The following is a 16,148-nucleotide window of genomic DNA, read 5'->3' on the forward strand; positions in this document are numbered from 1 at the left end:
GCTGAGCTTGTCCAGGTCAGCCTGGATCACCCGCCTGTCTTCTGGCGTGGATGCTTTGCCCCAAAGTTTGGTGTCATCGGCAAACTTGGCCCATAGCTGGGGGGTGCTGCCAGCACCTGAGGGTCTTGCGGCAGGTGTCAAGCAGGATCTGTCTGTGATAAAATCCCATTCCAGCCTCCAGTCTGTGCCCCCCTCCATCCATCTCGGGTACTAAATGACCAGTTCTGCCTACATGACAGAGAGGGGAGAGCTCTCTATGGTCCTAAGCAGTGACCTCATAGCACGGTGGAGTGATGGGGGCTGCCCCCCCTCCCCCCAAGTAACCAGTGATGCTTTTTTAAATTGATTGGAGGTGAGGTCAAACAAGGTATTTAAGGGGCCTTCATCTTGCTCTCACTCTCTGTCGCAACGCATGGACCCACCAAGGAACTGCCTCCAGAGGAAAGCTCAATCGGCCTCTGGATGATACTTGTGAGTAAACTACTAGGGGAAACTATCTCGAGAGAGAGCTTGCAGTAATGTAGATGTGTGATCAAAGGCTACCCAGCCACACTGTTTGCTCTAAGGTTATTCTTTTTAATACAGCTCTATCCTGTGCCCTTCCCCAAGCCAACCCTATGTACCAATAAAGTTCTCCGCTGTACCAAGTGTGGTGGACTTGCTGGGGGAGGGTTTGAGCATGCCTTTTCTATTCAGATGACCAAGGGAGGCTACTTTTTGTGCTTCAGGCTAAAGGAAGCCCCCCAAGTTCTAGCAGTGAGTCAAGTCTGCGTACCCCACGGGGCACAGGGCCAAAGACAGACCAGAAACCCTTGGTGGTGGCAGCTGTGACCCCAGGCTTGCAGGTATGCTCCAGGAAGGGGTCAGCCAGACATGAGGTGCCCCAGGGAGGCACTCGGGGCTTGCTAGGTGGTTGGGTGCAATGATGTGGTTGGCTCGGCACAGGAGTGCTCCCTACTGATCCACCACAGGGTCCAGCCCATGGGGGGAGCTGGGGCAGGCAGGGGGCCACAAGTCAGCATTCAGCCCCAGGAAGCGGCATTAGCTTTGGATTCAGCCCCAGTCGGGGCTCAAACCCACAGGCCTATGCACTGCCATACCTGGACTCCTGGTAGCCCTGGGTGAACTTTTAGTATCAGGCCCTGCTTTGCCAGAGCTGATGACTTTTTGTTGCACAAATCTTTATCACATCTGTGGTATCAATGTATTTTAAATAGCTTGTTCTCAGTTGATTAATTGTGCCAGTTCCATGTATATGCACTATTGAAACTTCTTTTTTTGTTTTTTAATTTTTGGGCCCTGGGTGTGTGTCAGTCTGGCCCTGGGCTGTGAGCTGCCTGCACCTGCTGCTGGCATGCAGACTTCTGCCAGCTGTGTTCAGGTTGGGGAGACCCCAGGGAGGAGTAGGTGCAGGGTCCTAAGGGTAAGGGGCTGCATGGTTGGCTTGGCCAGGCCCTCCATGGGACACAGATCATCCAGCTCCTACTGCAAGCAGGATCATCCCTGTCCAAACCCCGAGTCATGTCCTTTAGGTCTCTTCTAGTCCTAAAGCTGTGCGTGTGGGGCCTGTTATCCCAAGATGTGAGAGCACTGTGAACTGGGGCCATGAGGGCTAGTGGCCCTACACTGCAAGCTGTGTTCAAATGCATGCCAAAGACCCCAGGTAGAGGCAAGCAAAACCCCTCCAGTCTGAGCAGAGGGGAAATCCCTTATTGCCCCCAGTGCAACATCGGGTTGAGGGGAAGACCCTCTAACCACGAGCCTGTGCGGTTGGTCTCAGCACGAGCGTAGGCACAGCCCAGCCCCAGCCTGAGCCTGGGCTGCACCCACCTCTAAGGGAGGTGGGGAAACCCTAGGACACTTGTCACCTTCTGCTCCTACAAGTCCTTCCCAGCCCCATGCCCCAGCCAGCAAAGCCTGAAGAATAGACTAACACCCTCCACCCAGAGCTCCCCTGTCTATTTTCCCTTGATGCTCTGATCCCAATGGCTTTAATCCCCAGGCCTAGCTGCAGCTGTGCTGGCTGGGCTAGGCTGGAGTGAGGCAGCACTGCAAGAAGCTATGGTGCTGGAAAGCAACCTGGGAGGAGGGGTCCGCATGGCTGCTGGGTGATGCAGTAAGACAGCCACGAAATCACACTCGCAAGCAAAAAATCTGGCACTGAGCAACTTGAGCCTTGTCCCGTTTTCTGGCTGTGGTTTCTATGTGAGCATGTGCATGCTGTCTTGTAGAGCCTGAACAATGTACAGTATCTCTGCCAGTCCGGGACAAGCTGCACTTGGTGACACAGACTGGTATACGGCCCAGCTGGTGCATGCCTGGCACGAACGAAGGTGAAATTGCATAGCCGGTCCCGAGGCTGTTTGCTGTTGCCTTCGGGATGGGGAAGCCTCAACCCCGTGCTAAGAGGCAGGCTCAGGGAGGGAGCTGGGCTGGCCTGTGGCTGTGTGCAGGGTGTGTTGGAGCAAGGGAAGCACCGAAAGCAGAAGACAGAGACCACGGGTATAGAGCAGCCTAGGCTGCGGAGGCCTGGTTGGCATCAGAGGCCCTAGGGCAGCGGGAGCAAAGGTCTGAGATGCTGGGGGAAAAAGCCATGTGCTCTCTGCCACCCACCCCATTGCCACCCACTGAAGGCAGCATACAGGTGGGGTGGGGGGAGCCTGGGTCAGGATCTTGGCACTGCAGCCAGCAAGACCTCAGCCGCAGCAGCCGAGCCAGGAACACGGGCCCTAGGGCCACTGCGGCAGCCGGTCCCCGGGCCCCTAATCCTGACTGCATGCATGAGGCTGTTGCTGCAGCTGCAAGCTGCCCAGGATGGCACTGCATGCGGGCAGGCAGGGAGCCAGCAGATGTCAAGGGATGCTGGGAACGGCCATGGGCAGATAAAGCTGCTTGTTCAGGTACCAGGGGCCCTTCCCTTCCCTTCCTGGAGACAGCTCCTGGAGCGTGGCCTAAGCTGGCCAGCCTGCTCTGCTACCTTTTGGAGGGCAGGAACTTCTGGGGACCATCCAGCACTGCTGGCCCCACAGCTGGGAGTTCAAGCCCCACTTTGGACCCTGCTCGCAGGCTGTGAACAGGGGCAGCAGCAGCAGCTCAATGGCTTGAGCCTTAAGGTTGCACCCACCTGGAGAGAGCTGGAGTGGGGGAAAGCCCCCATAACCCCCAACTCCTGCAGTGCAAGGGTTCCTGTGGCACCAGCATGGCAAAGCTCTGCGTTTGGGGAGGAAAAGGTGCAGGGTGCCGGGCTCTGTTCGACTGTGGGTCTGAGCACACGTGTCATGGACCTTTCCCCAAACCCACAAAAGAGCCAAGGGAGCTTCCCAATTCCCCTCCCCATGACCTTGCCAGAGCAGAAGCCAGGCTCCCTTTCCCATCACCGCGCCTCCATCCAGCACGAGCACTGAGCTCACAGAGTTGTGCCAATGCTCCTGCTGGGACTCAAACCTAGAGGGTCCTGACCCTCCGCTCAGGGTTAGACCAACGCTGCACTGGGGGAAGGAAGGGATTTCCCCCCTGGTCAGACCAGTATGCACTGGAGGGATGTGCCTGCCTCCGTAGCAGCAGGAATGGCCTCTGCTTTTGTCAGCTGCATGTGAACGCCCCTTACGGTGTCTGGACACTGCCAGTCCTTGTCTCCCTGCTTGCCCTGTGTCAGGTTCAGAGGTTTTGGGGACTTTGGGCAATGGGCCTCACAGTTGTGTGACAGGGTTGAGTGAGTCACACTAGGACTAGATAAGACAAGGTTTGGATGGGGCTCACCCAGCCTAGACCGGACGTGACCGCCAGAGGTCCCTTCCAGCCCAACTGTCCTATGACTCCAGCATTCAATCAGTGGACGCCGCAGGAAACACCAGAGTCCGTGTCAGGTGCAGAATTATATTTACCTGTAACAAATACTCCATACATAAAGCAAACGTACATACAGACATACAACACCCCCCTCCCCAAAAACCAAAACTGAAAACCCCAAACGGCATCAAAATAACGTCAGGGTGAAACCAAGGCAAAGAGCATCACAACTCAAACCAGATGCACTGCCCACACGTGCACCATCCCCGTGTCGACGTGCTGAGCTCGACGGGATCTTTGGTAGCTCGGACCACCCGAAAGCCTGTCACAAGCAAGGAAAGGGTTGTGTCTTTCCCCGGCAGACCCAGGGGGGAAGGAGGGAAGTGTGCTTAAGGGCAACTCGGGACCGATCTGGGCTCTAGCACCCATTTCTCACTCACCTGCTCCATCGAAAGTGATGATGAACGCAGCTGAGTGCCAGAATTCAGTCCCGGTGCCCCCTGGAACGGCGTATACAAAAATACTGCAGCTGGTAGGTCTCCCTTACTAGAGATCTCGCTGTACAAGTGTTTCAAAAATAGGGTCTTTGATTTGCACCAGCCTCCAAGGACTGTTGTAACCATGACTGTACAAAAAGGCACTCAGAAGTCTATGCTGGGCACAGGTCCGGGAGGTGCCCCTCGTGACAGCAACGTACCGCTGGGCTTTGTGCTGCGCGGCCTTGATAGGGATCTTCCATCCACGTGCCCACCAGAGGCCTTGGTCCCGCAGACAGGCTGCAGGGAGTAGCTGACGTGGCTATTTCACCCCCGGGTCTGCAACAGCAGCACCAGCCACAAGCCTCTTCCCCTGCAAGTCAAGGGCAAGGATCCTTGTCTTGCCCTCCAGGGGCAAGTGTGCAGGATCTGGCCGCCGTGTGGAGCTGTCGAGGTCTCAGGCTGTGCGGGCTTGGTCAGGCTGCCCCTGTTGAGGGCCAGGGAGACCAAGGCCCCCTGCATAGCCTGAGACCCCATCATCGCCCGCGCCGTGTCCAAGTTACCATCCCTCTGGCCCCACCAGCGAGGTGCCAAGCAGGAACCTGCGGGGCAGCAGCAGGGAATCCCAATGGAGGGGTGAAGCAGCAGAGCAGGATGCAGCGAGCGATGGGTGGAGAAGTGTGGCCACCCCTTTGGGTCAGGGGTACCACGTCCATCCATGCCGCCCTGCTCCTGCTCCTCCCCATGTGGTAAAGCCCAGGCTGACTCTCCCCACTCCGGTGAGGCCCCCACGGCACAGCCCAAGGCCGTGGGCTCTCAGAGCTTCCTCACGAAGCCAAGCCAGGATGCAAATACCACTTGTTCCCATCGTCCAGAGAAGATGGGTCACAGGCCGGGCCCACCGCATCCCTACACGTCGCTGGAGTCAGGCAGCAGAGCGGAAACCTTCTCTATCAAGGCAGGGAAGCAATGTGCAAGCTCAGACTGGACCCAAAGCACGAAACTCCTGCAGCTTTCGTGGGAGGTTAGCACCTGGCCAGAGCCAGCCACAACTGGCTACGTCAGGATCCTCTTTATCGAGGACCTTGCTCTTGACGCTTGGAGAATGCCCTCTTTAGCCCCTCGGTGCAGCAGGTAACAGGCTTTCTTTCTCTTCCCCCGCCTCTGAGGCATCATGCGAGAAGCTATAGATTCTTCTCGACATCTGGTTACTGTGGACTTGGAAAGCATCTCCTCTTGGGATCAGGCAGCCTAAATCCTGGATCTTAGTATGATGCAGAGCTACCCCAGGGACACATTTGGCCTAGTTGATACTCTTCCCAAATAAGATCTTGGAAAACCCCGCACCAACAGACGGAGAGAGGAGCCTGCTTTTCTGGGAGCATGCAGATAGCTTTGCTGGATGTCCGGGAAATCATCCGACAGGAGACACCCTCTGCTTTCCATGCCTCCGTCCCGTGCATTTGACTTGCAGGATACTCTGTGTCCCAAGCTTTGGCATCTCCGACCTGCTGCCCCATCTTTGCTCAGGAGACCGGGACGTCGCATCAAGATGTGCTGACGCTACTACGATGGGCTGCTATGCAGAGGCATCATAGATGTGAATGTTGCGCCGTGTGGGGACACAGCAGTTTTATTACCAACTTTGCAAAGGAGCGAGTCAGGGCAGGGAGATCTCCTGGCAAGTGTCCTTGAGGGCAGTGCCACAGTGAAGCTCTTCAGAGACTGGACCTGATGGAGACGGCCAGCGTGCTGTGTGCTTGACCATCCCCTAAGGAGGTCCGTGGGAGCCATCGCTGCTCCGTACACCTGCCGCCGCCTTCCCAGGTGCCTCCACAGCGTGCGTTTAATGGTCTGATTCCAGGCTCCCATCTGGGGGGGTTTTGCCCACATTACTGGTACCCGCAAGACCGATCTGCGTAGAAACCGCTGCCTTGTCTCAGCACTTCAGTGGAGTGGAAGGCTGCTCTTCCAGAGGCAGCTCCACCTGGCTGCAGCTTCCACCTGGTCACAGCAGCCGTGAGAGCCACAGAGGAGGACACCAGGGAAACAGTCATTGCAGAAGGGGTGGTGAGCCAGCCCCGTGGTCAGGGCTGACGCCGCCAGAGCTTCCCAAAGGCGATCCAGCCCATCTCCTCCCCACGGATGGCCTGCACTCCACTGCTGGACAAGGCAACCCGTGGAAGAAGTCAACCAGTAAGCCTGGTTTGTGCAGAGTGAATGCTGCATTGTGACTTCAGTCAACAACTTCCTCCCTGCCCCAAGCACGCATCTGAGGGGGGGAAGCACCTATGTATACACAAATGAACGCTCCACTCCTTCCTTTGAATGCAAGAGGATGATTGTGGTGCAAGGGAAGCGCGTCTGCCACAGGACCGCCCGTTCCTGCCCTTCCCCTTCTCCTTGGCATGAACAACTGGCGTGTTTGGGGTGGGGAGGCCGAGGCAAGCCGTCCTTCACCGGGCATGGCTGTGATGCTTTGAGTTGCGGAAGGGTAGGCTGGGCTGGCCATGCCCAAGGACAGTGAGGTGTGCCGCTCCTTATCATGTCTGCACAGAAATGACAGCGTGCTTGAGCTCACGTGGTGCCTGCTCGGTGACCTGGAGGTACAAGCCGGTTCAGGCTGCCGGTCATCTCGGCCGGCCGCCAGCGGGACCCACGCTGCAGGGTTCACCGAGGGAGGAAGGCGCTAACCGAAGACTGGCTGCCTCGCAAGTGGGCAGGTGCCACAAGCTCCGTTCACCCCCGAGCCTGGCTGTGCTCTGCAAGCGTGCGGGTATGAGCTGCTCAGGCAAGCCAAGCACAGGAACGGTGACAGACACCTGGAGACGAGTGACAAGGACCTGTTATGGGCCCCGACTCCTTGCCACAGACCTCAGAGCCCCTGTTGTGCTCTCTTGAGACTGCAAGAAAGATGCTGCACCATGCCGGGGGCCACAAAGCTGGTCCCAGCAAGTAGGCTCAAATGGAGAGAAGGGGTCAAGAGGATTGATTTATAGAGGAAAAAATAACATAAATAGCTTGGCGAAATGAAGAACAGGGGGCTGAGGAAGCGGCGCATGACTGCTGATAGGTGCCGGAGAGGCAGAAATGTCAAGAAGCTTCAGGTGTTTTCGGGGGGCGAGGTGAGATACAGAGGAGCAGTAAGATGAAGCAGTGAACAGCAGGCAAAAGGCTCCAGGGCAGCAGCCACTTCGGACGCTGCGATGTGGACAGGTCCAGCACGCCGAAGAACGCGCTTCCAGGGACAGGACAAGGTGGCCAGCAAGCGTTCCCCTCTCCCGCTCCTTCGGCTCCTGCCTAGGCTATTTATCACAGGTAGGCAGGAAGCAACGAATCCTCCCCAAGGGGCTCGGGTGTCTCCTCTGAAGGCAAGGCCAGACACTTGGGGACTCAAACTGCAGTGCTGGCAACTCAGGCTCAGCTGAAGGGTCTTTACCCCAAGCCACGAGACCCCTGTCCTAAGAAACCATCCTGTTGGGTCCCTGGATTTCCCATGCCCAGTTCTGCTCTCATCGAGAGGCCACTCCTAGGCGGTAACTCATGCGTCAGTCCCGCTCGCGCTCGAGCTGGCTCCTTGCGGAAAAAAACTAAACGTAGAGGGTCCAAAAGAGTGCCAAGAAATCCACGTGGCCTTTTAACATGGCTCAGCTTTAGCTGTTGCCCCATCGCGAGCTGGCAGCGTTATCTTCCAACTCAACTGAAGACGAGGAAAACCTGTTAGAAGAGCAGCAAAGACCAAAGCTGAACCCTGAACTCTCGTCTGGGCATCTTCCCTTAGGTCCAGTGAGAAGAATCCCACTGCAGCATGTCAGCTCGGCAGCACCATGTACAAACTACAAATGGCAACAGGTGGAAAAAACCAGGACCTTGAAGCACCAGGATCTGGGGGAATTGAACGGCTGGCTAGCCCAGTTGGCATTTGTGCTCAGGATGCACTGAAATTCCCTCTGGATTTCTCTTTTATGAAAGGAGAAAAGAAAGGCTGGCTCGGTCCAGCTTCCTGGGGCTGGTACCTTGTATCCCTGAAGAGCTTTTGGTTACAGCAAGAAGGAGAGTAGTGCCTGCTCCCCCTATGGAGCGCTGTAATGGATAGGGCCTTTCAGGATGTGATGGCTAACGTCTCAGCCGCCGTGCTCCTCCACAGCTCCATGGCAGCGGGCGGTACGGACGTAATGGCATAGCACGTGGATAAAAAAATAAGTACAATTGCATGTATGATATGTCCAATGTGTACATTGCATTATATACCCCAGGGCTAGCTTTGTAGAAAGTTTACTTCATGAGTTCTTCAGCCTGCTGCCAACTCTCGCCCTCCAAACAGAACAGAGATCCCCACCCCAAAGAGCCACTGAGGTTCAACCTCAGCCAGATTTAGGATTTCCTGGTTACTGCATCTTTACAGTGGAAGTCCTGAGCAGAAGAACATGCTGATGTCGCATCCCATTGGAAATTCCCAGCCCTTCTTCGGGGTCAAACCTTGCATATATTCAGCACTCTGAATGCCTCAAAACCAGCCCAGCAGGAGGTGCGCAAGGCCTCCCATGCACAGGGTGCTGCAGAGGCATACGTGCATCATGGCACCCTCAAGGGAGCAGCAGGGAACTGGCCTGGCATCGAGACCGAGTGAACAGCTGTGCTTGTGTAGACTGGGGGGCTGGCAGAACTGGACACGCGAACCTGTGTAGCTCCAGGGCAGAGCCACAGGAGGAGCTCCCACGCCCCCACCCCTGCACTCAACGCCTATACACATCAGGCCTGCCCAGCAGCTTCCTAAGAGGTAACTACATGCTTCCACCCTTCGCTGCTTTTCCCAAGCAATGGCTGCCAGCCACACCAGACTGAAAGACAGGCCTCAGCACCAGGTTTTCCACAAGGAGGGTGCCGAGCACACCATCATTCACCTGTATGAGATGCCGCACCCAAACCTAAGCGCTAGATCGATAAAAGGCCAAGGTTGCCCATGGCAGCCAACTGCAAAGGCAGGGCAAGGCAGTCCTGTTTGCCAAGCTCCCTCTCGAGCCAGCAAATGCATTGGTGCTGCAACAGGCAACCTTGCAGCTGGGGCTAGAAATGTTCTGATGACACCGACAATACGTTTAAATTATTCACATTGTAGTAAACTTCATTTAAAAAAGAAGAGAGAAAGAGAGAGAGTCTGAGTTACAAGAGGAATATTGTGTGCAAAACTGAAACCGGCCAGAGGCTCCTAGCGCAATGCTCCTCCTCTGCATAAGCCCCTTTCCCCCCTCGGCACCTCGGACGGTCGTGGTGGTGGCAAAGATGGAACGAAGCCATGGAGGCTGTTGCAAGAAGCCTGAGGAAGGGACCCATATCTTGTCCCCCAGCCCGGGCTCCTTGCTCACACGTGCACGCACATGCCTTCACAGTAAGGGGGCACCAGCCACCAGCCAAAAGTGCCTGCGGGGGCCAGTGAAGCCACTGCCAAGGCAGGGAGGGAGGAGCAGGTAATCACGCCCCGGTTCATCCCAAGAACCTCTTTCTGAATGAAAGGTCAGGAAGACGGTAGCGAGTGTTGCTGAGGTCCATAAGGGGGGTGGAAGGGAGAAGGATGCAGCCCCAGGAGAGGGAACTGCCTTGTCTTCTTCCCCTCCCACCCCCCTGCTGTCTCTCAAGAGGAGTCACGGTCCATGCTACACCCCAAGGCTTCAATGTCGTTGCTGATGTGAGAGATCATCCGGTCCCACTCGTCCTCCTCTGAGGGCACAGACTGGTCGTCTGAGCTGCCAGCGGCACCGTTGCCATTGGTGGTAGAGTTGGAGGTGGTGCTCATTGTCCGCCTGTACCTCCCAAAGCTGTCCGTGATGATCCCGCGCCCGTCCTTCACGCCGATGGTCTCCAAGAAGTTCTCAAAGTGCTGGCTGTCCTTTTCCGGAATGAACGGTCTGAGGCCTTGCCCCGGAAACAAACCCAGAGGAGGAAATGTTAGTTTCTGAATACGTTTGACATGGAAACCACACCCTGACCTAGGCTACTTGTCTGGAGTGGGGCACATGGAGATGGCCCTGCCTGGAGCAGGGGTTGGACTGGGCACCCTCCTACTGGCCCTGCCAATTCTAGGTCCTAGGATTCTGTCCCTCCGTCAAGACCCCTGTGACACATCAGTGAGACTGGCCCAGGCAAGGGCTTCGGGAGCTGGTTGTAGGATCACGTGAGTCCAAACAGAACAGGGAATAGGCTCAGGTTCACAGAACCATAAAATCATAGAAAATGAGGGTTGGAAGAGACCTTGGGAGGTCACATCTAGTCCAACCCCCTGCTCCACGCAGGACCAGCCCCAACTACATCCTCCCAGCCAAGGCTTTGTCTAGTCGGATCTTAAAAACCTCCACAGATGGAGAGTCCACCGCCTCTCTGGGTAACCTGTTCCAGTGCTTCACCACCATCCTAGTGAGCAAGTTTTTCCTAATATCCAAGCTAAACCTTCCTTGCTGCAGCTTGAGCCCATTGCTTCTTGTCCTGCCATCTGCCCCCACTGAGAACAGCCAGCTCCGTCCTCTTTGCAGCCCCCCTGCAGGGAGGTGAAGGCTGCTATTCAATCCCCTTTCAGTCTTGTCTTCTCCTAACTAAATCAGCCCAGTTCCCTCCACCTCTCCTCATAAGTCTGCAGATGAGCTCCCCTCTGGGGCTCACCCTCCAGGTCTGAGGCCCAAATAGTTTCTTTGCTGTTCTGTGTTGGCAACCACGGACTCCGGAGCACCCCCCTGTCATGGGGACCCTCACAACCCACTCCCCCCCACCCCCACCATGCCTATCTGGACAGGGTAGTGCACAAAGAGGCAGCAAGGCTGAACGTACTTGCTCTGGTGGGATCCCGGGGCCCTCCAGACACAAGGGGTTGGAGGTGCATAGAGTACAACTGAGTCAAGTGTCAGGGGTAACTGCTTGGCCCACGTGACATGGTGACCTCCAACCCCAGCCCATGCCTGGTTCCAGGCAAAGACGGGTAACGGCTGCCCTTTCAGAGCTGCCAGGTCCTGCTGCAGCAGAGAGGGGTGTGCCAGCTCCGTGACTTTCCTTCTTGGCCTCTCTGTGGCTACTAGCTGCCTCTGGCAGCCTGTTCATCAGGATCTGCAGCTGCCCCAGCAAGGCAGGGAACTGCTGTGAACTCCTGTCAGCCACAAAATGCATACCCCTCATTACTTGAGCTGTGCACTGCCCGTGCATCAGCTTTGTACTGGCTGGTCCCACCGGACGATGCCACGGACCCGCAGGAACTGCGGGGCCCTGCCCAGAGCTGCTGACAGTATAGATCAGAGGCTCTCAACCTTTTAGGACTCAAGGTCCCCTTCAAAAACATGCCAGCTCTTGGCTTTCACTTGTTTTGTGACTAAAGAAAAATACTAGAGCAATTCTGTTGCAAAGACCTCAGCAAGCCTGCGGCAGAATGGTTTCAGCACGTTGGAGTCCTATCTGAAGCCTGGGTGTATCTAGTGCATCAGGTCTGCACACCTCAAAGTGCTAACGTGGTGCAATATCCTGTGGCACCCTTGAAAAGATGTCAAGGCACCCCAGGGCACCGCGACACTCCAGCTGAAAAGCACCAGTATACATAGACACCCAAGGCGGAGAAGGGGAGGACAAGAATAATGATGGCATTTGCAGCCAGTCGTGCTCTAGACTCATTGTAGGACAGCTCAAAACTGCTTCAGATCCAAGATGTTTCTAAGCAAGTATCCATCATAGCTGCTGCTCAGCCTCCCCCATAGTAGCTGTCTATTCCTGTATTCGTGGCAGTCTAGTCCTGTAGATCAAGAGCAGGTTGGACAGACACTTGGCTGGGATGGTTTAGTCAGGGATACTCCTACCTTGAGCAGGGGGCTGGGTTGACCCCAGGAGGTCCCTTCCAGCCTGACTTGCCTACGATTCCACACTAAGAGCGTCACTGTTCCCACGCACAAAGAACCTGAGATACATGGGAACCAACAGGGTGGTCAAAAAAGCTGATGCACCAAGAGATACCAGCCAAATCTACCTAAAACCTCAAGGAGGCTGCAACACTGTATGGATCAGCTCTGAATTAGACCCAGGAATTTTAAGACAATTCCCAGAGCAGCGTCTTCAACCCGGACCAGCTTCTAGGTTCTTTGTCTCCTCACAACGAGCCTGCTTGAAGGTACATCCATCATTCTCATGGATACCGGTGGTCCCAGTGAATGATGACATGTCTCCCCAGGCTTTGGAGGGGAATCTGGAGATGTTCCACAGAAAACAGGGAGGCAGCAAAGGGATCTGTACAGACCTGCCAGTCGCCCTCAAAACGACAGCCAACAACGGGCAATGCAAAGCGAGCAGCTTGTCTAGCCTTGTGCCTGCTCATCCTTCGGGAAGCTGTTCTGAGTGAAGCCATTTGACATCTTAGCCTGCTCTGATCAGCCTGCCTCAAGCCTCTGGGTACAATCTGATGATCCCGTGAGGTCCCTTCCAGCCCTTAATGTCAATGACTCTATGGAGGTGAGGGTGGAGAAGAAACATCATACGCCAGCTTCTCACAATGGGCTCTTTCTTTCTCTCCCTTGTATGGGCAGATCCAGTGAGGGAGACAGAAGGGTTTTAGCTAAGATAGCTTTTGTGATAACACACCCTCAGGTCCAGCTGCTCCTCTGTGAATAAGACTGGTTCTGTAAGCGTGAACTTACCCTTTACACATATGATACTACCTACCCATAATGCTGGTGAATGATGCTGGTTACCTCTGTCAGAATCGCCCAGTGTCTTTAACAGGTGTCTTACTTGTGGAGCTCTATATAACCAAGTTATGGGAAACTTCCTCTTCTCCCCTCTCCCTTTGGCAGAGCAGAGTTCAGCGGAGCCATCTGATTTTCAGGTAGTTTTGCGTCAGGCAGGGTGTAGGCTACTTCCGTTTCACCCAAACTCTAAAGCAGTGATTCTCAACCACTGGGGTGCCACAAGAGCCTTTTAAGGGTTGCTACACAATACAAGCCTTGTTAGATGAGCAAAAGCCTACGCATGACTCGCAAGATAAACCCCGGGTATCCAATATATTCTGCCCTGCTTGGATTTTCCTGAGTTTTTTTGCAGAAGAACTGCTCTCTCTTTTTCCATTGTCAAGCGAGCAGCGAAAGCTAAGAGCTGGCAGGCTTTATTCCAACAAGAAATGCCTCGAGTCTGGAAAGGTTGCTTTTTCCCTTGCTGCTGCCTGTCGTGCTGCATTTGGGCAATAACACAGGGGCCCTCTGGCAGCCATGGGTCACACTAGGAAACCAAGAAGACCAGAGGAATATTTGTCACTATGGATAATTCACTGAAAGGGTGGAGATCAAACGAGGTTTCTGGTGCCCGTTACTTCTTCTTTAAACACACTGTGCAGCTTTATTGATCATAATGCCATAACAGCATCAGCCTCCAGATGAAAATGCCTGGAAGGAATGCATTCAGCACCGTCTCCGGGAATGTCTGCTGCTGGCTAAGAGCAGGGCTACATACAGCACCATCCCAGCTAGCGGGAACCTCTAACTACCAACAGGCAGGACTTTAAAAGAGAAGTTAATGAGAGACGTTCCAAGTCACGAGCATACGTAGCAGGCAGAGATACAAGGAGGCTGGCTTATGTTTCTTGGAGTACCTTGCTTTAGGTGAGATTAAAACAAACCCACTACACAAAGGCTGCTTTCCAGACAGTGCTGAGACACGGTGGCTCTTCCAAGAGGCAGGCTGGCTGCTGCTTGCCTGATGGGGACTTATTCTGTAAGGCACTTAAGCAATTTATTCTTCCGTGTAATGAGGGGCAGGGATTAGACTCTTAGGGTCCATTTAAGCATTCGTTTACACTAAGTCTATTTAGTCTGAGATAAGAGCCTGCCTTCTAGCGCCAAGGAAATGGCTGGATGCACTCCTGTGAAGTCAGTGGGAGCTGCAGCAGCCCTGCTGGACTCCATTGCTGCAAGCTCACCCTGTCCCCAGTTGGGCGACAGGCTCCTGAACTGTCTGCAGAGCACTTGGTCCCACGGCCCTCACTCATTTGAGTCACCTCCCTCAGGGTGCAACACTTTCTCTTCAACATCCAGGCTAGTTTCCGTGAAAATCTAGGTATGCAATCCATGGACAAGCTTTGGCAGGAGGTTTTCAGACGACTGTGAACTCTTCGGGCATTTTTATTACCCATTGATAATATCTTCACAGAAGTGGAATATAACACAGCTGCCCATCGGTCCTTCCCACAACCATCGCCCTATTTTAATTGGCAGCACTTATTTGTAACACTGCTAGTGATCTGGATTCCTGCTGATGGAATCGATGCCGGTGTTTGCAGCAGAGCAACAGCAGGCCTCCAAGAAATGTTGCCCAGACGAGAGCCGTTTGCCAAGTGGAATCTAACCCGGATCGGTAGCTGCTACCTCATTACCACCCAGCAGCTGTTCAGGGACTGCATGAAATGCGTCAGTCCCAGGCCAGCTCTCCCCTTTCCGGTGACTGCATCAGCCGTGTCACCATTGGCCCTGGCTTGTGCTCTTCTCTCCAGACAGGTTTCAGAGAAGTCAAAAGGTGGAAGTGGCTTGTGGAGAATGAACTCCTTGTTCCCTGCTGCAGGTCAAGGCATGCTCAGAAGGCTGCAGACAAGAACTGAGGCTTCCCAGGCTGCACCTATTCTCTGGGTAGCGGGCTCTGATCTCCAGCATGGCCCATCACTGATATAATAGACTCCTCACAGGCACCCAGGAAGGCAAAACTAGGGAGAGCTCAGCCCTGTGGTGAGGGGTGCCACAAGGACGGGAATGGAGAACGGGAAAGAGTTAGTCCTTAATGATCACTGGACATAACCAGAGCTGGTGACAGATGTCTGTCTGTTCTTCTGTGGCTGAGATGTTCTTCCCAGCTTCCCCCATTTGTCCCACTGAAGGTTCAGGACACAGTCATCCCACTGGGTTCTTCGGATAGTAAAGGTAAGCAGGTTTAAGTACATAAGAACATCAGAACTGCTGTGTACTGGGGCAGACCCTATACCCATCTGGCCCAGTCTCCTGTGTCACACCATGGCAGAGAGTGGATGCTTTAAGGGAGAATGAACTGGGTCTGAACAAGGGTTTTTCCACTTGCAGCCTCTGGCCTTGAAGGTCTGGGAAGTTCTGATTCAGAAGGTGAATCCCTCACTCCCATGTTCACAAGCTACTGATGCCCCTTTCCTCCAAGAATGTGTCCAGTCCCTTCATGAATCAGCTAAACTCTCAGTTTCCCCACATCTGGTGGCAACGAGTCCCTAATGATACACTGGGTGAAAAAGAACTTCCTGTGTTTGCTTTAAAATGACTACCTAGTAGTTTCATGTTGCGACCCCTTGTTCTTGTATGGTGAGGGACCGTACATAATAAATCCCTGTCGACTTTCTCTTTCCCATTTAATATCCTGGAAACCCTTCTCATGTCCTTCCCTCAGAAGTCTCTTTTCTAAACTCAGGCCATCACTGAGGTTGCCTGAATGGCCTGGAAGTGGCAGAGAAGGAGGATACTCTCTAGCACCCAAATCAAATACAAATACACTACAAAAATAGTGACTAAGAGGTAAGAGCTAAAAGCACTCATTGTTTTAACTGACTTCACTTCTCAATCTTTAGGACAAAGATAATAAAAATAACTTGGAAAAATAAAAAGATCTGAACAAAAGGACAAAAGCTGCCCCCCTCCTCTTCAGCATTCAAAATCCTTCAATTAGATGTGTACATTTTTTCTTGCAAAATGACCCCCCATCCAGATCTGACCTATTCCCAAACAATCCTGCAAATACTCATTCTTATAGTTTCATAGTTTCTAGGGTTGGAAGGGACCTGAGCAGATCATTGAGTCCGACCCCCTGCCATGGCAGGAAAGAGTACTGGGGTCAAACGACCCCAGCAAGGTGTTCATC

The 16,148-nt window shown here is 54.2% G+C and overlaps 1 protein-coding gene across 2 annotated transcripts in view; it reads right to left on the reverse strand.

The window, feature by feature from the left end:
- Positions 1-9,369: 9,369 nt before the first annotated feature.
- CCM2 (CCM2 scaffolding protein) overlaps positions 9,370-16,148 on the reverse strand; it is a 29,738-nt gene continuing 22,959 nt past the window's right edge. The window contains exon 10 of one of the 2 annotated variants that reach the window (XM_019529866.1): positions 9,370-10,178. In XM_019529866.1, the coding sequence (XP_019385411.1) occupies positions 9,898-10,178 (281 nt within the window). In that variant the 3' untranslated portion in view covers positions 9,370-9,897. The remainder of the gene's footprint in view (positions 10,179-16,148) is intronic. The other variant, XM_019529875.1, reaches the window with a different exon arrangement.

Source organism: Crocodylus porosus, unplaced genomic scaffold (assembly GCF_001723895.1).
Source record: "Crocodylus porosus isolate Cpor-Errol unplaced genomic scaffold, CroPor_comp1, whole genome shotgun sequence".
Lineage (NCBI taxonomy): Eukaryota > Metazoa > Chordata > Crocodylia > Crocodylidae > Crocodylus > Crocodylus porosus.